Genomic DNA, 16,286 nt, shown 5'->3' on the forward strand with positions numbered 1-16,286 from the left:
AGCGAAGAGGCAGCACTCCACCTGGCCCCGCCCACAGAGACACGCGCGTACACGCACGTCGGCGGAAACATGTTTTAGGACAAATCCAAGTTGCCTTCTGAAGTGTACGTCATAGTCGTGTGACGTCACCTTACGTCACAGTTAGCAAACATAGCAGTGACATTAGAGATTTTAGTGTGGCGTTAGCATCGTTAGCAGTGACTTTACAGCCCTTTGTGTTACCTCAGAGAGACATTAGCAATCTGAGCATGACATCATCAGTGACATCACAGCCTTTAGTGTGACCTCAGAGTGACATTAGCCAATAGGTTTACGTTAGCGGTGCTAGCATAGCACAAGTGTCCTCAGTATCCTATAAGATATAAGAAAAGTTAGCATTACTTTTAGCAAAGTCAGAAGGAAAAGTAATAGCATTTTCTGACCAAATGTGGACGATGAAGCTTCAAAACAACGAAGGCCCAAAGATGGTGGCGCTTTAAATTCAAACACACGTGACACATTGCGCTCGAGCTACAACGCCACCCAGCGACCACAAGGGGTACTGCAAGCTGACTGAAAATCTAAGCAAGAAATGTTAATTTTTATATCAAGTCCATGACAACATCACACTTCATTAACCTCATTATTTCTTTATTTGCACGAGCTCATGCACAGTGTGGCGTGCAGACGTTTGCCACAAGAACACGACAGTTTGTGCAAATAATGCATTTTGGTGGAGACACAGTGTTCTCGAGTCGAGTAGAGGGACACATGCGGAGAAGTCTCGTCTTGGTTAGCTTGCTGTTTCAAGGCAACTTTAAGAGGACATCATAAGGGAATCCACTACAAAAGCTGCGGCGGGAGGTAGGAGCACAGCGAGGTAGAGAGGAAGACTCCAAAGACGAAGAGTACATGCAGATCATTATCACAGAGGACACATGCTGCGTTCACAGCTTTTGGAGGAATATCACAAATCCGCAGATGACACTTGAACACATCACAAGCGCTCACGTTCCAAACTGTTACTCGCGGTTGTTGGATGGATAGCACAGAACGAGCACTGAAGGTCTGTCATACATTTGGCACTTGGGATTTGATGTAAATATCACATGTAGAAGCAGGCGTGGCCAAGGGGTGTGGCCAGTAGGCAGGGGGTGGGACTGGTAGTGTCTTCTTGACATTCAATACCCACGGACGTTGCATACATCATGCTGTTCTACTGCCTTCAGAACTTTCACCACCTCACTGCTGCTGAGAAGCTGCTTGTGTCACCATGACGACCCGTTATGATGTCACTCAGCATCTCCACACGTCTGCCTTTTTTTGCCATTTGAGGCAGAGGGAGGGATGTCATTATTTTATCAGACGTGATGTTAATGAGCGATGAGATGAGGTTTGGCGGGGCAAAAAAAAAGTTTGGATGAAGTCCTGTGTGTCAGACACACCCAGGAGGGCTCAGGTCCACACCTCCATGGGCATCATGGCCTCTTTGGAGCCGATGGGAGGGAGAAGGTTCTGCTCGGATAGGAACTGCAACGGGAACTGCACCACAAAACCGCGGATCTTCCTCAGCTCTTCACGAGCTCGGGCCATGTCCTCCTTGTCCAGGCCCTGCTTGGCCAGGTAGCTCTCCAGCTCTAGGAGGTTTCGGACGTCGCTGGATGGCAGGCATCGGAAAACCTGCAGGAGGAAATGATTTACTCCCAGGAAGGATCATCATCTCTCTTAAGTGAGGAGTGATGTGTTTACCCTCTGGTAGATGGTGGCGTTACGAGCGCATGTGGTCATCCAGACCTCCTTGTAGAACTGATCACTGATGGGGTCCAACACGTTGATGGTGGTGTCCGTGTGAGCGCCCAGAATTGTCCTGAGGATTAAGGAGCGACAGAATGGTGTGAGAAGAAGGTGACTTTAATAACAATTAGTCTTGTGGAAAGCATCGTCCTACTTGAAGCATTCCAGGCGGAGCTGCAGAGCAAAGCGTCCTGCTTGGTACTCCATCCCGTCCATCACCGACGTCACCGTCTCAGAGTCCTCCACGATCACGGCCACCTCGCTGTCCCGCTTCCCCAGCATGCTGCGGTCGTTGATGTTGGCCGAGCCTGTAGGAACACAGTCTTACTTGAGATGGCCAACAGGTGGCGACACAACACCAGAAATGTGTTTTGCATGGTGATAGTATTTTCCTACAATTAAATATGGGTCGCCATAGTATATTGGAAGTCTTTTATCTAAAATCTAGCCTAGAATTTAGGACTAAAAGTTGTTAAAAGTGCTTTTAGTAAGCCCTACTGGAAACGTTTTGTGTGTCTGTAGCTGTAATGCTTTTTGTGTCAGACAGAGTGTGTCTCCAAGAAGCGCTATTGTACACTTTTTACGTATATACTGTAACACTGCACTTGTCCATTGTAGTAAAACTAGAATAGCTATGTGAGACGTAGTGCTAACATTAGACTCACATTTCAACAGCAACATCATTCTAAGTTAGCCTACTCACTGAAGAAAAAAAACATAATCAAACTTACAGCTCCCACGTCTGTAGCTGAGTGACTGATAGTCAGCCATACCTTCTTTTCAGATGTGTAGTGAAGCCTGTTTTTTATTGTATTGATTTTTTAAAACTAAGTAACGACAACCTGAAATTTCAAAACCTCTTCTCTCAAAAGGTGGCGCAAACAAGTACTACTTTGAAAACATCAACATAAAAAGTCACTTGCATAATAATAATAATAATAATAATAATAGGCACCTTTAAAGCAACATTTACCAATAAAAGACTAATTTGTAGAAAACTGCTAGATATAGATACATACAAAATATCCAAAAATGTGCAATCAAATTTACATTTGAGATTTCAAATGACGTGGCGTGTTTTCTGACGTGTTGTTACCGATGATGACGGTGTTGTCGTCGGCGATGAGCATCTTGCTGTGCACGTAGATGAGCTCTGTGACCAGCTTCCCCTCCAGCTCGGAGTGGGTCCTCAGGCCGGCAATGGAGATGTAGTTGATCCACTGGTCTCCCACTGGAAAACACGACCCCGCTGTCACATCATTTGTCTCGTACTCTTTTATGTTGTGTTTACTTCCTCTTTTTCCTCATCCCGTGTGTGTGTGGGCGTCATGTGACTTACTCTCTCTTTTTAGCTGGGAGATGATGGACTGGTCGCCTCTGTTCATGGTCCTGCACAAGAGTCACATTGTCATCAGTGTTTGCTCTAGGGAAGGGGGAGCGGGGGGGCCATGTTTGCACAAGAACCTGGGAGATACATGGCAGCCGCTAAAGGAATCTCACACAAACACTGGCCAAAAGGTTAAGGTGTGGTTGAGGTGAGTTATTACTCGCTAGACTTCTCTCATCTTCATTGCAGAAACGCAAACACACCTGTAGTTAAAGTGCATGATGGCCTGGATGGCACTGCCTCCTCCAGTGCTGATGTCACCTTCAAAGCCGGGCAGCAGAGGTGTGACCACATACACACGGTACTTTTTACCCTCCCTAAAAGACAATACAATGGACCTTTTAAAATAACTTTATTGCTGCGGTGACAAAAATAAGCCAGTGACACGCTCACCTGTGCGCTTTGATGATGCGCTCGGCAATGGCATCACCGATCTTGTTGAAAACGTGCCTGTTGTCTGCGCAGCTGATGAAGAACTGATTCTGGAAAGAAACAACGGTGACGTCAATAAGTGCATAGGCGTTGCCATCAGGACAAAACAAAAATAAAATGAGCTGATGTGAACACGCACTTCTATGTAGATGAAATGCTGGCTGTTCTCGATGGTTTGCACGTAGGCGTTGTGGATGGACTCTTCATGGTACTTGATGCCGGCCGACCAGTCCGACGCTGAGCGAAGGATCTGGTAGACCACACAGGAAAGTCAATCACAACATATGGTGCCCTATCACGCCAAACTGACATTTTAATCATGTTCTAACCTAGAGCCTGTTTATGAGCACCAAATGTGAGAAAACCATCTCCCTCATCTCTGAGAAGAAGCAGGCTTCGCTACACATCTTAAAATAAAGCTCCGCCAACTATCCGTGGAAGTTTAAAGTTCAATGATGTTTTTCTTCAGCAAACAGGTTAACCTAGCATGACGTTGCTGCTAAAATGTGAGTGTAATGTTAGCGTTGTAGCTCACATAGCTATGCTAGTGTTGCTAATATTTGTGTCCTCCTGTCCCACTCCCTAATGTTACATTGTTGTATGTGATTATATATGGAGACACACACTGTACACTGTCAGAAATGAACTCAGTTCATTAGCATAAAGCTACAGACACACAAAACGCTGTGTTCACACTTGCTAAAAGAAAAATTCCAACATGAAGGCTAGATTTTACACTTCCAATACATTATTGTAGCACCGCCGACATTTACTGGATTTAAAATTGATGGCAATTGCTACAATGTGGGGATGAGAATGAGAAGAAAAAATGTAACCCAGCAACAACCTGAACTTTAGTGGTGGTGCATCCGGGGACTTGATACTGCCGCTCTCCGGCAGTGGTGTGTGACTTGGGCAGCAGATACGGGAAGGACAGGGAACGATATTTGGGCTTCACGATCTGGCGGGAAAACACACATGAAGAAGCTGCATTTTCTTCCTCAAGTGGTGGGGAGCTGACCTTTGTGAAGTTCCACCGCTGGATGAAGTGTCTGGCGACGTCGCGGGCAGCTTTCCCGTGAACCACAGAGGCGATGTCATGCCAGGGCATCCTGGGAGTGATGTGTCTGTCTATGAAATCTACGAGAGGAACACATATTGTAGGTGGTGACTGAGCGTTCAAACCTGCAAACAGATTCTGTGTTGTTTACCATCAAAAGGTTTGTCCAGTTCTATCCAGTCCTTGTGCACAAAGTTGCAGTAATCTTTTCCGTGCCAGAAGCGCGTGTTCCCGCACAAATCGCCAACGTCCGACTGCAGGTTTCGCTCCGCCTCATTCCCTGCAATACAGCAAAAGACCCCATGAGCTTTGCCAGGCACAGATGAGACAGACGAGCTTCAATACCACTCACGGTCTTTGTCGTCCAGCTCATCGTCGCTGTCGGGGTGAGACAGGCCGTGTTTCTGCAGGTGCCTCTTGATGCTCATCTTCATCCTCCTCATCCTCCCCTGACCCTTCAGCTTTGGTTGTGCCACCGAGTCCTCCGCTGAGAATGCGGCGTTCGCGTAGCCGCCAGACACGCCGCCACTACCGTTGGCTTGGGCGGCCACATTGGTGGTGGATTCCTCACCCTTGGAAAACAATTAGAAATATCATGAAAATATACAACAAAGATTGATGTACCACACCATAACATCTTTATTTTTAAAAAACAACCCTAATGAGGACAAGAATGATAAAAAAAACAGATGGAAGTCCTTTGTGTTTAGATACCTGCTCCTGGTGCGAGAAGGTCACACTCCCCACGTCCGTCAGACGGTGCTCTTGGTCATCCCAGCGGCCATACGCCAGGTCGATCCCGCCCACAAAGGCCACGGATTGGTCAATAACGATGATCTTCTCATGATGCGCCCACAGGTAGACGGCGGAGGAGACGTGGTTGGGGTGACGCATCACCTGCGGAGGGCGAAAGGCGTCAGGCGGGAGACGAGCATGAGCTCCTCGTACACATGCGCGTACTCACCTTGATGTTGGGGTGAAGGTGGATGAGCGTTCGCTTGCTGTAGCCTGAGTTGATGCCCAGCGCCAGCTCCACTTCCTTGTAGAGCATCACAAAGACACGCACTCCTTGTTGCTGTTAGCAAACCACAGCAAAGATCGTCACCTCAAGCCCCACACTTTTTATTTTATAACCCCCGTCCCCGCACAAGCTCAACACTCACCGCTTTACGCCTCAGCACGTGGTCCAAACGCCAGCGGTTTCCCTCCACGATGGGCCTCTTGAGGAAGATCTCTGGACTCAACCTGAGAAGAAACACACACTGTGATCACATGACTGCGTGGCGCCCCATATGGATTGTGGTCAAAATGTACTGGAAGACACGCTAGCATACATGTCATATACTGTAGATATCATCCAAGTTTTATAATCATGACACAAATCCTCAATGACTTGTGAGCAATTAGTTAGGTAATTTTTCGCACAATTATGCGTTTGTGTCAGACAGTAAGCGATCCGTTGCGACAGAAATGTTCCACTTGAGGTGACCAACGAGTGAACTCCGTAGACTCACACACACACACGCACACACACACTTGAACTCACCACCAGTCTGTTATGAAGATTTCTTCCTTGGCCTCCTCTAGAGCGTTGGCCACATCCTCCATATAGTTTTTCCCATTCACGTACCTGCACACTCACAGACACAATTATTAACTTTTTAGTGAGTAAGTTACTTTTTAAGTCTATCTAGGTTGTGACATATTGAGACATATGACACACACGCGCACGTGTGGCGTCTCACAGACAGTATAGTGTTGCCCAGCAGGGGGACAGGTGATGAAGGACAGAGGCTCACTTTCCCAACTTTTGTGTCGTGTTACTCCAGTGAAATACACACACACACACACACACACACACACACACACACACACGGCCACACACACACACACACGCACACTACATCAAGGATGGATTGTATGCGACATTTAATTTGTGGGATGGAAGTTTTGGCTTGTTTAGTTGGGTTTATTGTAAAGTACATTGCATTTGAGCACTTTTGAGTGGGCGGCGCTTAAAGAGATGAGCACTAAAACAAAACAAAAGGCACTTAAGGTAAATGGCAGGAGGTTGCCATGGTTACCATTTGGCCGGGATGTTCTCCTCCTGCATGGCGAAGGAGCCGAAGCGGTGGTCGGTGAGGAAGGCGCCGCCGTGCTTGTGCACAAATCCCTCGATGGCTTGGCCCCACCAGCGGGCGTGTCTGTAGCTGCTGCACTTCAGCACCAGCGACCTGGAGTGTTTGGATGAGAGTGACTTCAAAATGGCGCCGGCCTGGCCAGGTGGTGAGCCCCGGCAGTCAAAGCGCAGGCCCACCTGGAGAGGCTGTCCACGCGCACGCCGTGCTGCGTCTCCGTGTCCTTGGAGTCCATCTTGATGCTGAACTCCTTGTCGAAAAGCATCACAAAGGAGATGGCACCTGAGTCGGGCTTCATGTACAGCAGGAAGGAGTCCTTCACCACCAGCCAGCTACAAGTAAAACAACACTGTGTAGAAATGTGACAAAAAAACACAACTTTCACTTTGTGTGTGTGTGTGTGTGTGTGTTGACCAACCGTTTGGACCAGCGGTAACACATCTTGCCCTGACCGCAGCAGTTCAAGCCAGGGATCCGATGGCCACCGGATCGCTTTAGCACCATTCCTTCTCTAAAAACACAGACAGACAATCAGAGGAACTACTTTATCACGTTAAAGGAACAGTAAATTAAATTAAAGTAAATTCTAGATGTCGAGTCAATGAAGTTTTCTTACAAGCCTTTTGGGCCCAGATCGTGGATGAACGACAGCTGGCTGACATCAATGAACTCCATCTGAAGAGAAAAGTTCAATAAATCCAACGTAATCAAGAATGACATTTTAATGATGTTCTAAGGGTCCGTAGAGCCCATTTATGAGCGCCAAACGTGAAAAAAATCTATAGTCGCTACACATCTTAAAAAGAATCAACCAACTATCCGTCAGTTAGCAACTAACGTGGAAGCTGTAGGTTTAATCATTTAGTTTTTCTCCAGCGAACAGCCTGGAATGATGTACGGTAATGTTAGCACTGTAGCTCACACACATCGCTATGCTAGTGTTGCTAACGTTCATGTCCTCCTATCCCACTCCTCAATGTGATGTTGTTTTATGCGACACATGGCGTCTATTACGTTGGACAACAGCTATGGTGTGTAAGGAGAAAGTGGATCAATTGTAAAATAGCACTGCTTGGAGACACACTCAGAGGCAGGCATGGACAAAAACAGCTCATTAAAGTTGGATGCACACAAAACGGTGTGTACCCACTCGGGCTTACTAAAATCACGTTTAAAGTTGGTAGATTTAGGAAAACACACTATTGTGGCACCTCTGACACTTATTTAAAATTGCTGAAAACTAGTAGAATATGGGCCTGAAGATTGTTAGTTGCTACACTGCTGTTTGAAAGTATGAATGGATTTGATTTGTTCATTCGCAATATGTGCTCCGGGATGCAGTGGTTCGAGTACCATGCCGGGGTAGTGCCGGTACATGGGCATCTTCAGGAGCTTGTTGAGGTAATCTTCCAGTTGTTTCTGGAACAAAACCAGCAGAGAAACATGAACAAAGCAGCACCAAGACAAACCCCAAACAGCTCTAGATGATGAAGAGACCTTTCTGCTGGACACTTGCTCCTCCCTGACCAGCTCTTCTCCACCACCTCTGGGCAGGCTGGGAATGTTCCTCTCGTCCGCGGTGCCCGCCGGCCTTCTTAGGGTGTGACTGCAGAGACAAGAGGCGAGTGGTGAGGGGTGAGAGGCAGTGAAGGCAAACACGGTGGTCACACACAAACCCGCGTGTCAGCCGAGGCAGGCTCATGACAGTCTTGTAGGTCCTCAGGTCTCTGTGCAGATCCAGGAAGTGCTTCTCCTTCTTCTTCACCAACCAGGTGAACTCACCATGCTTCATCTCAATCTTGTAGACCGCAGGCATTGACTGAAACATCACAAGCGAGAGTTAGTCCCGTATGTTAGCTCTTCTACACCAAACATGTGTTTATGGACCACCTTGCTGACGCTCCTCTGCTGGCTCACGTTGAAGCGGTCCTGGGCTGACGTGAAGCGCTCCACCTCCAGGATCTTGGCAGTGATGGGCGAGGACAGGAAGACGTCAGCCTTGCTCTCCTTGAAGCCCACCGTGTTGTAGACAGCCATGAAGGACAAAGTCTTTGCTGGAATAGTCAGAGAAACATGTGCAATGTGTCGCAAAGTAGATTTTAAAGCAGTTTAAAAAAAAAAAAGAAGAAGAAAAACCCAACCTGGTACTCCAGCATCGGTGGTGTGATAGTGGCTGTCATCCGTGTCGAGCTCACGGGCATCCAGCGTCTCCATGATGCCGCTCATGTCGTTGGCGACCAGCTGCAGCGTGCTGGTGGTTGGCTGGGCCTGACCCAACATGGCTAACACTCAGTCTGGAGCCCGGGGCTCACCTGGGGGAACACGTAGCGGTATCACTTAGCTACTACTTCCAAAATCACTTCACTGGTACACACGATCGCCGACTTTGTCTCCCTCCTGGTGCTCACTTTTATCGAGGAATGAGGTTAAAACGGCCGCTAATCCTGTTGTTGGGATTAGCATCTCGTGGGATGTGATGATAGAACGTGTGGGGCGAGAGGGGGAAGGATGGCGGCCACAGGTAAAAAGATACATCACATCGGGAGAGGACGCAAACACTCATGTACTAAAGAGCGTGTCAAACAAGTGGACATGGCCTCCATATGTGCATCTTCTATGATGAGCAGCAGGTTAGCTCCACCACTTTTGCCCAAATATGTTCAGCAAATTTGCAAATGTTTACATTCCGACAAATTATGATGCGAGAAGACAGATGAGCACGCTAATTAGGTGCACACACACATTGCATCACTCCCCAGACAGACAGTGGGCCAAAGCATACACACACACACACACGCAGCTGAGGCTGCGACAGAAAGTTCGTCATCCTTTTAAAACACACACATGCACTGACCTGAGCCTGCGACGGCTGAGGGAAGCCCATCCTCATCATCCTCAGCATGAACTGTTCCCCCCATAACCCCTGTCCTCCATTCTATACCACATGCCTCCACAGGCACACGCACACACACACACAGAGACAAACACACTTACACACTCAGACACTCTGGCAGCCTCAGACAGCCAGGGAGGTCGGAAGTGAAGTGCGGACCGCCACAGCAGAGAGACGTCACTTGGCAGTGGGGAGGAGGCGCTGTTGGTTCCGAGCGAGCCAGACAGCCAATGACAGACGAGGAGGCGGGCCTTCTTCTGTGAAATCTACCTGTCTATGTTATAAAAGCATACGAGGGGCACACAAAGATGCCGCCTGAGCGTCCGACTGGGAGAGTGGAAAGATCGCAACCATCCACTGAGTATTTCTCACCTACGTGACATGTCAGTTTCATATCATTAGCCTCTTTCACACAGAGATGCCGCAAAACTGCCGCAGGAGCAGATCCCGCATTTATTGATGAGTGCATTTCACACAGACACATAGGGATATGGCCAGAACTGTGCAGGTACCATGACACACATGAGCCATTACGCCTCTGTTGCAACAGACGCATGCCAAAGTAAATGTCTTTAAAAATGTCAAAATCTGCCAACTTGATTCTTAATCCTCCCCGCGGGATAAATAAGTCGAATTGGCGTGGCTATTCAGGGCCTTGCTAGCTGTCTAATTAGTGAGTGTCCACAACAAGAAACGGCTGCTGCACATAGACTTTAAAAAGAAAGTAAACAATCTTAAAAAACACCTATCATTGTATCAATATATCTATCTATCATGGTTAATTAGCTTCTGAAGCTAGTTAGATTATCTATATAGTTTTCTAGTAAGCATCTAGGTAGCTAGTGTGGCTAGTTAGCTTCTATCCGTCTAGTTAGCTACAGTATTTAGCTAGTGGAGCTACAGTATTTAGGTTAGGTTAATTTTGTCTTCTTATTGAATAAATGTTCAATTTCTTATATTCAGACAACATTATTTAACTGTTTAGCACCTGTCTATTGTGCACCTATCTATTGTATCTATCTATCCAACTATTGAGCTATTATTGAATGAAATGTTTTGGATGAGTTATGACAGAATAACAACAAAAATGGCCGCCACTTATAGACTTTAGACAGGAAGGAACACAAACTTACCTAAACGACCAAGCCATAAAGCCATTCATGGAGAAAATGTCAAACAGACTAGGAAACAGACAGAATTTGCATAGTGAATCAATAATATCAATACTGAACCTCACAGGAGCAAAGGTTAATGTGTGACAGAGGTGAAAGGTCATGTCCTTTTACTTGATATTTTTTGTTTTTTAAATGAGCCTGCATGCCCGTGTGCACTTAAGTGTGAGAAAACCTGACACCTTTTCTATCTAAAGACACACTACAAAGTCAGTTTCAGGTGGACAACACACCCGCAAACACTTAACATGTGCATGAGCAAAACAGGAAGAACGAGACTGCTGTCTTGCATGTTGGCTCCGCCCACTGAGACGCACAGGCCCTGAGTCATTGTTGACATAGGACATGAGGGACCGAGGCCTGCGCGTTTTCATCCGTGTGTGAGGACGCTGTCCACTTTCACCCGAGTGTGACAACTATTTTCCTAAGAAAATGGAGTTTCTACACTTCTGGGAAGACTTTTCTACATGTTTTGAAGCGCGTCTCTGGGAAATTTTGTCCATTTAAGAGGTCACACACAACTGGGGAACGTTTTCACATTTAACTTCCCGTTGTTTTATTTCCATTCTTTGCCGTTTCTGTATTTGAAGAGGAATTCAATGTAAACTGAATAAAACAATTGAGCATCGGTTTACTCCAGGTGGAGGTACAGCAGTGTGAGAAAATAAAAATAAAGGATAAGTTTATTGATGTTTAAAAGGAAAAATGAACATATTTTTAATGCCAACAGTGAGAGAGAAAACAGTCTAGGGTGAGCAGACAACACCACAAAATACCATCCATCCATCCATCTTCTAAGCTGCTTATCCTCACAAGGGTCGCAGGGGTATGCTGGAGCCTATCCCAGCTGACTTGGGGCAAGAGGCAGGGTACATCCTGGACTTGTCACCGGCCAATTGCAGGGCACATATAGACAAACAACCATTCAAACTCAGAGACTAGAGTCGCGACTTAACCTAACATGCCACCACAAAATACACTCCAGAAAATTGATTTTTCAGTAAGCAGGGGACGCTGCAGCTTTATTATGTCCTCTGAGGGGAGGCTCACTGCGTCACATTTTGTAAAGCCCTGGCCTAGACCGTTTTGACAAGTACAATTAAGAAAATGAGCAGAAGAAACCAAATTACGTCACAATCTTGTGCTTTAGACCCATTCAAATACTGCTGACAGGACCGAAGACGCTGTAATAGTGACACCTGGTGGTCAATTAGAGCGGAGCAGGTGGAGTTTCACTATAAGAGCCACTCAGAGGATTTCTTGAAAGTAAAATGCATCAAACATGACATTTTATTACTTCTAAAAAGGTAGATAAAACACTCTTTGAGTATTTTAAATGTAACAATATCACTTAATTCTGCGTTTGTGACAAAGATGGCTGAGAAGCAACAGCAACTGTGAGAGAACATCTTGTCCTCCATCAGGTGATGCTAATCTGATCATTGCAAACATCTCAGCAGACAAACCAGTCACACAACCACTTGATTTACTAACTAATGACAAACGACACAACAAATGTCAGGAATTTAGCTGACACTCCCCCCCCCCCCCCCCCCCCCCCCCCCCCCCCCCCCCCCCCCCCAAAAGACATTTCTTTTGAACCAAACTGTGTATCTTTATTCTCGGGCGTGGCTAATGTTGACATTTTATTCATTTTAAAAGAGCACGTAGTTAAGTACAATATAATACACTGCACTTAATTCTGGTTGTTTGCAGCATTAAGCATTGTGTCATTTCACTCCAAGCAACGCAACGCTAAGACCGGAATTTCACGCCGAACATGTTTGAAAGCTCAGCATTCACTTGTTCTTAAGAAATATTCTTGGAGCTTCTCCAGCCAACATCTCTTCCATTCTCTTCTTGTGCTAATAGCTTTATTGGGCTAAACCCAAGTGGGCCGTCCGCTTTCAGTTAGCATAATTCACGTGCCAAACCCCAAGACTCATTCAAATAATTTGTCGTTGAGTCATTTAACGGGGTTTATTCTGGCTAAGTACATTTTGAAAATAAATTCATCCCCAAAAAACAGGATTCTGGAGCTGAATCTAATCTAATCTCTGTTATTGCAATCGGAGGAGAACATCAACGTCAAGCTAGCAGGAAGGTTTGGAGCGGCGGGGGGCAATGAGCTGTGTGTCAAAAATAGACATTTTTGTGGGCTTCTCAATCACTCGTTCTTTGCCATTCGCTGGTGGACTGACAATGCAGGAGCTACTGGACAGCTACGGCTAGCTAGTTTGTTTGACACTTTTTATTTTTTTCATTATATCAAAGATATTTTATTGCAGATGAAAAAGGCAAACATGTGACCAGAACGGCATGTAGCTGAACATTGCATTAGGACTAATATGTTGTTTTAAGCTGTTGTTTTTAATGTTGCGGTGACAGCGTGGCTTCATTTCTAAGACAGGCTGCAACAGGGAGATCAAACCTGTGACCTTTTGCTTACAAGCCCTGAAGAAGACTGTCACGTTGTGTTGATGTAACACAACAACAGGTAATCCTGTTTGTTTTGGAGATGTTTCGGCCCTATTTGTCACATTTTAATGCTTTGTTTCACCCACTAAGGGAAGTTTGTTAACATGTAGAAGCTGAACACAGCAAGCGCCAACACAAATTGTTGCCATTAATGATTCAAAGGCTGATGCGCTCATCTTCCAGACGGCCTTCTGGTGATATTGATAAAAGGCTGCACCTCTCACATCACCATGCCCCTCCTTCGGCAACTGTCCATGACTGTGTGTTGGCCGCACACGCCCACAAAGTCAATTAAGCACTCCCATGTACAGTATTGGGAAAGCCATTACGCACTAACACACACAAATACAATCCTACCGACACGTAACAAAAGCAATACCCAGCCCAAAAGGCTGACAGAAAGTCGACGGTGAGGAGGACAAGGTGCAGTGGAAGAGCAGGTCTTTGTCTGTCTCTCTCTCTCTCTCTCTCGCTCACACACTTTCCTCACACTTCCTGCAAGTCGGCGCTAGCGTAACATGTTGGTCGGACATGTTGTTGCCCCACAGGATGGCGGCAGCCTTGCGACACAGGCGCATAAACACACAAGTCTGCCAAAATCTTCAATCGTGTTCATTTTGTGACATCCAGGAAATGGGAAATATGCTGCCCTTATCTAGTTAAACAACATCTGTAACATCTGGTATTTGTTTTGACTGTCAGCATCAACGAAACTCATCTTTTTTTCTGGCCCCCATCATTCATTTTAATGAATAACTTCATCCATAGATATTGTGATCTGTCTACCCATCAATTTAGGTGCTGAAAACTACCAGAATGTATAATAAACTAGTATAAACAATAAATACACATAACTTCATAGAGACATTATACACTTCTACTCCTGAACTGCTGCACACAGAAGGGAGAAAATTTGTCAAAACACACACCAGGACTGCATGGCTTGTGCTACTATTTTTCTGACAAATACACCACATGGTGTCGTTGTTATTAAACCCCATTAGTGTGACTGACTTGAAATGTCTCAATACGCTGCTCTACAAACACCTCACTGCAAGGTTAAGGTGTTTAGCCAAATCACCACACAATTTGGTACAAACCTTTAGGGGACCGACAAGCACACGTGGATACAATTTGAGCAAGATTGGTTAAAAACATGGCCACCATCCATAATCTGATTACATGCATGCTGGCATGTCTTCCAAAGCACTTTGGCCACAACCCATAGGGGGCGCCACAAATGTCTTTTACAGTCGTGACCGAACATGAGTAGAAAGGTTTTTCTTACCAGTTTTTCCACAGGAATCTACTCGTTAAAAAGATGATGATGTACATAAATGAACTCCCATGATGCATCTGTGCCTCACATTGTGTGTTTTTTTATAATCACATCTGGCTCAGATGGATTCAGTTACTATGGCAACCCATCCTGAGGGATGCCTGCTGCTTTTTCTCCATGGCAATGGCAGCTAAGACTCACGGGTAGTGTAGTGTTTAGAGGACAATTAGCATCATGGCCGCTTTTTATTTTACTTTTACAAACTTAGTGAGCAATCACAACTTTCGTCGACCATTGCAGTGTGTTGGCTTCCTTCGTTGCGAGTGAACAATGGGTATTAAAGAGAGAAGGGGAGCGTGATTGGAGCTGGAACTAATCAATATGTTACGTCGGTCACTTTTTTTTGCAAATGTTGGTTCGAAATCGGAGGGGCGGGCTTACACAAAGGTGGGTTGTACGCCCCTTGAACGTATGCACACAGGAGTTTATGTTCTGCAAATCAACCAATCACAGCTTTTACGGTCCTCGTCGCAGCAACGTGCAGTCACATTTTTTTTAATGTGCACGTCAGGCGGCGCAACAAGGTTTGCAGGGGGAGGAGTGAGCTGGTGTAGCGTACGATGGCGCCTCGACATGCAGTAGGTGTATAATCCAGGTTTCAGAGGCTGACAGTAAGAAAAATGCGCACATGTTGGCAGGTCTGCAACACACAATGGATCTGGCCTATTAGCATGCCTGAAAGCAGCAAAATCATATTTTAAGTAGCCATGATGAGAGGTTAGATTTTTGGGGGGGAGGTGCATGTCACGTGACACTGGAGGATTTGAAGAGGGAGGACCCAGCTGGACGCAGAAGCATAAATCAACCTTTAACACACTGATGACGAAACAATAGAATAAGAGAGGAGCTTCAAGCAAAAGGAGGAAGTGCAGGAATAAAAGAAAGCGTCTCACACCATTCATAGAAGTGTACACGAAGAAGCCCGCGACCCTCAGGTTGGTGCCCCCTGCCGAGCGGGTTCACATTGATGTGACCACATGACCACCGCAGTGACGCTGACACTAGACGATAACAACTAATAACATCCGCATCGTGAGAACCCGCCGAGTGCACACAGCCTCGTGGACACTAGCTGGCCTATTGCACGCACGCGCGGATGTAAACTTTTACTAAAGTCAAACATTTTAATAAATGAACACATACATCCTGGAAACAAGAGCCGGTCTTACCTCTTCCAGATGAAAAGCAGCTGCTGTGTGTGAATGAAGGGACGGCCGCCGCCTCTCACTCACTCACTGAGGTGATTTATGCAGCAAAGTTCCGGTCACTTCAAAATAAGAGCGAGCGAGCGAGCGAGGCGACAACGTATACAAGCTCAGTTCATGTCTCTAGGGATTGTATTGTGAAATTACCGGAAGTTTCGTAGTTATTCTGTTTTCCTTGACTATTCACTTGTGCCTAACATTTTTTATTTTAATGTGAAAGCAATTATTAAACACGTCTGGAAATATGTAGACGGAAGTTCCTGTTTAAATGAATAAAAACACAAATTACAACAGGAAGTCGTTGAATTGTTTGATCATTTAGAAGCCTTTTCTTTTTTCTAAAGTTTATTATAATCATAATCATCATTCTTATGGCAATATTTGTTATATCAGTGCACACGTTTGGTTG

The 16,286-nt window shown here is 45.8% G+C and overlaps 1 protein-coding gene across 1 annotated transcript; it reads right to left on the reverse strand.

The window, feature by feature from the left end:
* Positions 1 to 613: 613 nt before the first annotated feature.
* pld1b (phospholipase D1b) lies at positions 614 to 10,762 on the reverse strand. The gene is made up of 26 exons (XM_054766111.1): positions 9,645 to 10,762; positions 8,932 to 9,102; positions 8,681 to 8,844; positions 8,467 to 8,609; positions 8,288 to 8,396; positions 8,144 to 8,209; positions 7,407 to 7,465; positions 7,209 to 7,301; positions 6,970 to 7,122; positions 6,737 to 6,886; positions 6,199 to 6,282; positions 5,816 to 5,897; positions 5,617 to 5,727; positions 5,367 to 5,549; positions 5,005 to 5,224; positions 4,804 to 4,932; positions 4,614 to 4,732; positions 4,440 to 4,553; positions 3,732 to 3,842; positions 3,554 to 3,642; positions 3,364 to 3,477; positions 3,113 to 3,162; positions 2,870 to 3,004; positions 1,928 to 2,081; positions 1,729 to 1,846; positions 614 to 1,659 (listed from the first exon to the last, which is right to left on the reverse strand). Exons 2-26 carry the CDS (start codon positions 9,068 to 9,070, stop codon positions 1,435 to 1,437), a joined length of 3,114 nt encoding a protein of 1,037 aa, XP_054622086.1. The 5' UTR covers positions 9,071 to 9,102; positions 9,645 to 10,762; the 3' UTR covers positions 614 to 1,434.
* Between the last annotated feature and the right edge of the window lie 5,524 nt (positions 10,763 to 16,286).

Source organism: Dunckerocampus dactyliophorus, chromosome 21, assembly GCF_027744805.1.
Source record: "Dunckerocampus dactyliophorus isolate RoL2022-P2 chromosome 21, RoL_Ddac_1.1, whole genome shotgun sequence".
NCBI classification, from domain to species: domain Eukaryota; kingdom Metazoa; phylum Chordata; class Actinopteri; order Syngnathiformes; family Syngnathidae; genus Dunckerocampus; species Dunckerocampus dactyliophorus.

What these genes read in the sequence shown, in the direction of transcription:
- pld1b (XM_054766111.1), bottom strand. Translation starts at nt 9,070, where the DNA reads ATGTTGGGTCAGGCCCAGCCAACCACCAGCACGCTGCAGCTGGTCGCC. An exon ending in AGCGGTGGAACTTCACAAAG is followed by an intron (nt 4,554 to 4,613) that starts GTCAGCTCCCCA and finishes TTTTCCCGCCAG; the next exon opens with ATCGTGAAGCCCAAATATCG. An exon ending in ACGCCACCATCTACCAGAGG is followed by an intron (nt 1,660 to 1,728) that starts GTAAACACATCA and finishes TTCCTCCTGCAG; the next exon opens with GTTTTCCGATGCCTGCCATC.